The sequence below is a fragment of the Oncorhynchus mykiss genome, chromosome 27 (genome assembly GCF_057628025.1).
Source record: "Oncorhynchus mykiss isolate SJ-2025 chromosome 27, ASM5762802v1, whole genome shotgun sequence".
Taxonomy (NCBI): Eukaryota; Metazoa; Chordata; class Actinopteri; order Salmoniformes; family Salmonidae; genus Oncorhynchus; species Oncorhynchus mykiss.
The window spans coordinates 29,500,292-29,506,356 of record NC_143048.1 but is presented as its reverse complement, the minus strand read 5'-3'; the positions used below and the strand labels follow the sequence as shown (position 1 = coordinate 29,506,356).

General features: G+C 42.9%; 1 protein-coding gene across 1 annotated transcript; it reads left to right on the top strand.

The window, feature by feature from the left end:
- The first annotated feature begins 260 nt into the window (after nucleotides 1–260).
- On the top strand, nucleotides 261–5,010 carry LOC110507901 (small ribosomal subunit protein mS23). Its single transcript, XM_021588314.3, has 5 exons — nucleotides 261–545; nucleotides 854–1,033; nucleotides 1,129–1,206; nucleotides 1,305–1,428; nucleotides 4,230–5,010. Exons 1-5 carry the CDS (start codon nucleotides 502–504, stop codon nucleotides 4,362–4,364), a joined length of 561 nt encoding a protein of 186 aa, XP_021443989.1. The 5' UTR covers nucleotides 261–501; the 3' UTR covers nucleotides 4,365–5,010.
- Nucleotides 5,011–6,065: the final 1,055 nt, after the last annotated feature.

The following is a 6,065-nucleotide window of genomic DNA, read 5'->3' as shown; positions in this document are numbered from 1 at the left end:
TTAATTCGTCATGATGTATCGTATGCAGAGGCTGTAAGCCAGATTGGTGTAACTACAGTGTGGAATGATGGAGCTTCCATGGCTGCTCCTGTAGTAAGTGGGCCTAATGTCAGGGCTGGTGTTTCTGGTAGAAGGTTAGTAGGGATTTATATGTTTTTTATTTCATTTTCATGGTAGTTCAGAATTGGGCAGATCATGATTGAGCGTACATTCCAGCACAGTAGGTGGCGGCATGATTTACATGATTGTTTGCTGACCGCCATGGTATCATAGAAGAAGAATATCCGTGCCTGCAGCGCTTAAAATGTAGATGATCTGGAACGCGCCCCATGTTTTTACAGTGCAGATTATCCCTGCAGAAATAACTTGCGGAAGTGGTGGTCGTCCATGCTCGTGAAAAGAGGCCCTGTAGTTGGTGTTTGCTAACTATGATCTTTGAGTTTACTGGATAATTACCTAGCTGCATTTTACGCGCATAGTGTAGTTAAATTGAAGTCCATTATGGCTGGAAGTCGACTTGAAAAATTCGGAACAGTGTTCACGCGGTAGGTCAAAATGTCGTGTTGCTAGCTAGCTAACGTTAGCCAGCTTAATTTCTGTCATTCAAGGTTACTGGAGGATGCTATCTAGTTTTCTAGACCCTTTAGAGTTTTCTAGCTAAGGTTAGCTAGATACAATTTATTTGGTGTGAGTGTATTTTCAGCAACTGGTAGTCCATGCTATCAAGGCTATGGTTCCGCATAATATACATTCTAACGTTAGCTAGCTAGTCTAGCTCTTTGCATGTGAAATTGAGAATGCATTTGCTCCATTGTTTACATTTTTGCTGCTGACTCACTGGTTTCATTTTCAGAGTCAGAGATCTTATGCGTTCTGGAGTTGTCAAACAGTCTGACAAGCCCATTTGGTATGATGTATACAAGGCCTTTCCACCCAAGAAAGACCCACTTTATGTCAGGCCAGTGGCCAAGATCTATGGGAAGAAAGAAGAGGCTGTGCCTGACATTTTCTACAGAGAGGATGAAATCAGAGCGTAAGCTAATTAAACGGGTTGCCTTACGCTTTTTACTGCCATTCAAAAGCTGTTAGAAATATACATGTGTTGATCAGCATTGGTCTCTGTTCCAGGAAATTCTATGAGGTGTATGGAACAGGGCCCAGAGCTTTTGATCTCACCAAATCCAACTTTGTTTCAACATGCCAAAGGTATGGGCAAGGAATCACATTGATCATAGGTTCATCATACAATGCTGGAGCCTAACTTCTGCAGTTCTATAAAGTGTTTTTTTTCTTCCTTCGTGTAGGTTTGTGGAGAAGTATACAGAGTTAGAGAGCTGGGGAGAGCTGGAGAAACAGTCCCTGTTTGAGGAGACTGGGAAAGCTCTCCTTGCTGAGGGCTTAGTATTAAGGAGGAGGGGTGGTCCTGCGGTGAGTAGACTGTTCAAATGATACAACTCAATCATTTTAATGCTGACTGCCTGTTTTCCAAATACTCTATAGACAGACATACTACATGACCAAAAGTATGTGGACACCTACTCATCGAACATCTCATTCCAAAATCATGGGCGGTAATATGGAGTATTAAATGTTTTCCACTAGATGTTGGAACATTGCTGCGGGGACTTGCTTCCATTCAGCTACAAGAGCATTAGTGAGGATGGGCTCTGATGTTGGGCGATTAGGCCTGGCTCGCAGTCGGTGATCCAATTCATCCCAAAAGTGTTGGGTGGGGTTGAGGTCAGGGCTCTGTGCAGTCCAGTCAAGTTCTTCCACACCGATCTCGACAAACCATTTCTGTATGGATCTCACTTTGTGCACCGGGGCATTGTCATGCTGAAACAGGATTGGGCCTTTCCCAAACTGTAGCCACAAAGTTGAAAGCACACGATCATCTACAATGTCATTGTATGCTGTAGCGTTAACATTTCCCTTCACTGGAACTAAGAGGCCTAGCCCGAACCATGAAAAACAGCCCCAGTACAGTTGGCACTATGCATTGGGGCAGGTAGACATTCTTCTGGCATCCACCAAACCCATATTCATCGTCAGTCTGCCAGATGGTGAGGCGTGATTCATCACTCCAGAGAAAAGTTTCCACTGCTCCAGAGTCCAATGGCGGTGAGCTTTACACCTCTCCAGCTGACACTTGGCATTGCCCATGGTGATCTTAGGCTTGTGTATGGCTGCTCGGCTATGGAAACCCATTTCATTAAGATCCCGACTAAGTTGTGCTGATGTTGTTTCCAGAGGCAGTTTGGAACTCTGTAGGGAGTTTTGCAACTGAGGACAGACAAATTTTACGCGCTTCAGCACTCGGTGGCCCTGTTCCATGAGCTTGTGTGGCCTACCACTTCGCAGCTGAGCCGTTGTTGCTCCTAGACGTTTCCACTTCACAATAACAGCACTTAGTTGATTGTGGCAGCTCTAGCAGGGCAGAAATTTGACGAACTAACTTATTGGAAAGGTGACGTTCTATGACGGTGCCACGTTGAAAGTCACTGAGCTCTTCAGTAAGACCATTCTACTGCCAATGTTTGTCTATGGAGATTACATGGCTGGTGCTCAATTTTATACAGCAACAGGTGTGGCTGAAATAGTTGAATCTACTAATTTGAAGTGTTCACTTTTGCATATACAGTAACTGTCAAAAGTTTGGAAACACCTACTCGTTCAAGGGTATTTCTTTATTTTTTAAACTATTTTCTACATTGTCGAATAATAGTGAAGACATCAAAACTATGAAATAACACACATGAAATCATGTAGTAACCAAAAAAAGTGTTAAACAAATCAATGTATTTGAGATTCTTCCAAGTAGCCACCCTTTGCCTTGATGACAGCGTTGCACATGCTTGGCATTCTCTCAACCAGCTTCACCTGGAATGCTTTTCCAACAGTCTTGAAGAAGTTCCCACATATGCTAAACACTTGTTGGCTGCTTTTCTTTCACTGTGGTCCAACTCATCCCAAACCATCTCAATTGGCTTAAGGCCAGGTTGTCTGATGCAGCACTCTATCACTCTCCTTCTTGGTCAAATAGCCCTTACTCAGCCTGGAGGTGTGTTGGGTCATTGTCCTGTTGAAAAACAAATGATTGTCCCACTAAGCGCAAACCAGATGGGACGGTGTGTTGCTGCAGAATGCTGTGGTAGTCATGCTGATAAAGTGTGCCTTGAATTCTAAATAAAGAACCATCACACATCCTCCTCAATGGTTCACGGTGGGAGCCACACATGCGGAGATCATCCGTTCACCTACTCTACGTCAAACAAAGACACGGCGGTTGGAACCATAAATCTCAAATTTGGATTCATCAGACCAAAGGATAGATTTCCACTGGTCTAATGTCCATTGCTCTTGCTTCTTGGCCCAAGCAAGTCTCTTATTATTATTATTATTATTATTATTATTATTATTATTATTATTATTAGTGTCCTTTAGTAGTGGTTTCTTTGCAGCAATTCGACCATGAAGGCCTGATTCATGCAGTCTCTGAACAGTTGATGTTGAAGTCTGTTACTTGAAGCATTTATTTGGGCTGCAATTTCTAAGACTGGTAACTCTAATGAACGTATCCTCTGCAGCAGAGGTAAACCTGGGTCTTCCTTTTCCTGTGGCGGTCCACATGAGAGCCAGTTTCATCATAGCGCTTGATGGTTTTTGTGACTGCACTTGAAGAAACTTTCATTGTTCTTGAAATTTTACAGATTGACTGACTTTCATGTCTTAAAGTAATGATGGACTGTCACTTCTCTTTCCTTATTTGAGCTTTTCTTGCCATAATATGGACTTATATGGATTTGACCAAATCTTCTGTATAACACCCATACCATGTCACAACACAACTGATTGGCTCAAACACATTATGGAAAGACATTCCACAAATTAACTTTTAACAATTAACACCTGTTAATTGAAATGCACCTCATGAAGCTTGTTGAGAGAATGCCACGAGTGTTAAAATCTGTTATCAAGGCAAAGCGTGGCTACTTTGAAGAATCTCAAATATAAATATTTTTTGGGTTACTACATGAATCCATATGTGTTATTTCATAGTTTTGATGTCTTCACTATTATTCTACAATGCAAAAATAAAGAAAAGCCCTGGAAGTAGGAGTAGGGCTGTCAACCTTTGAATGGTCCTGTATAGTGTATATACTAATCACTTACAAACATGAGACCTTCTGTTTGTAACAATGGCTGCACTTTTGCCGATTGACCTGCAGGTGGCGTCAGCGACCAGGGATCCAGTGTTGGGCATGAAGCTGACTGACATGCTGGCGGAACTGCAGACAGATGCACCTGGCGAAACACCGACGACACCAGGAGAAGAGACACAAGCACCAGTGACTCCACAGTAAGGCCTCTGCAACATGGCTCCAACCACCCTCCTCACCTAGAAGGAATCCACAGGAGGTTGGTGGCACCTTAATTGAGGGGGAGGCTTGTGGTAATGGCTGGAGCTTATTAAGTGGAATGTTCTCAAATACATCAAACGCATGGTTTCCATGTGTTTAATGCCATTCCATTTGCTCCGATCCAGGCATTATGAGCCGTCCTCCCCTCAGCAGCCTTTACTGATGGAACCAACCATCCACCTCCACTGACTAAAGGGACTTTCAGTATCTGTCCAACACTAGACTAATACTTCTCAGTCCAGACTTTCTGAACAATGGATCAACAAGAAAGACTTCTTGTTCAGTGTTTCTGGGTGGGCCTGGGCAGCTTTCACAACCCTCTATATTGACTGCAGGTTTTTGACCGGTAATGTGTAGGATTCCAAGTTATTGTACATTTCTGGTCCGGAACCTTGTAAGACTGATGTTATGCATAAGGCTGTAAATGCATATTCAGTGTGTGTAATAAATACTGTGTGTCCTCACTTGCAAGATGATGCTTACGTTGCAGTGTGCTTTGACTTTCGACAGGCCACCCCTGTTGATAGGTGACATCGCTGTGATTATCGATTGGCACCGAGTGATCAGTAAAGTAATTATATATATTCTAGAATGTGGCCTCTTTTCCATTTTTCCTCTGTCGCTCACCCTCCGTTATCTTTCAGTCACGCTGTAGAACACTCATGCAAGACAAGCAAGCTGTGAGTGAGTGTTGATATTGCATTCTCCATTTGCTGCTGTGACAGTCTAATTCAGCAGTGTCTGCTGCCTGAGCTTCTGGGATGAAATGGAGATATTAATGCCGTATTGCTTCAGAGAAATACCACTGAGCACATAACCACATCAGCCGACTGGGGATGAGTAAATAAGCATCACAGGTGCCACATTAAAAGAAATGCAAGGTAACATCTGTGGAAGGTATTCCACCAGATAGGAAAGGATTGACATCAACACCTACACACTGAATGATTGATAATTAAACTCCACAACTATATTTCAATGAAGATTTGTTTCTACTGCCACAATTCAAATGAGCACCACACCAACATTGCATATTGTTCTGAACATAATCTTGGCATATGTATTTTTCCATGCGTATTTCAGATTCAATAACATCTCAAAGCACACCAGAATAACATGCCAAGTAACCAGTTATTAGAACCTCTGCAGGTTACCTTTTCTCTTCTCTCTAATCAGGATGATCATCGGTCTTCCTGTTCTCAGTGCTTGCAGAGACTTTGATCCACTATATGACCTAGCAGCCCTGCAGTTCAACTGCTATTTGAAAAGAAATCTAAACAGCGCTTATATCTAGAGCCTTGGCTTTGATATAGAGAAGTACTGGTCGGGGTTATTTGCTCTGGAATAAAACTTGCACCCATGAGCGTTTTCCCAGTTCCAAAGTTCCCCCCTCTTTCCTCCACCATCTTTTCTACGAGATGACCTTGGCGGTGTTTCTCATTATCGGCCGTCTTTCTGTTTATCAAAAGAGAACTGTCCATCTCAGTCTATTCTGCGCTCGCATGGAGAGGAGAAATGATATCACCAGAGTAATGGAATGGGTGATTGTCTGCACACAGTCAGAGAAAGCAATTCTGTGGCAGATGGATGGCTAGACTATCTGAGGGCCTAATGAACAGAAAGGGGGGATAGAATCAGGGAGAG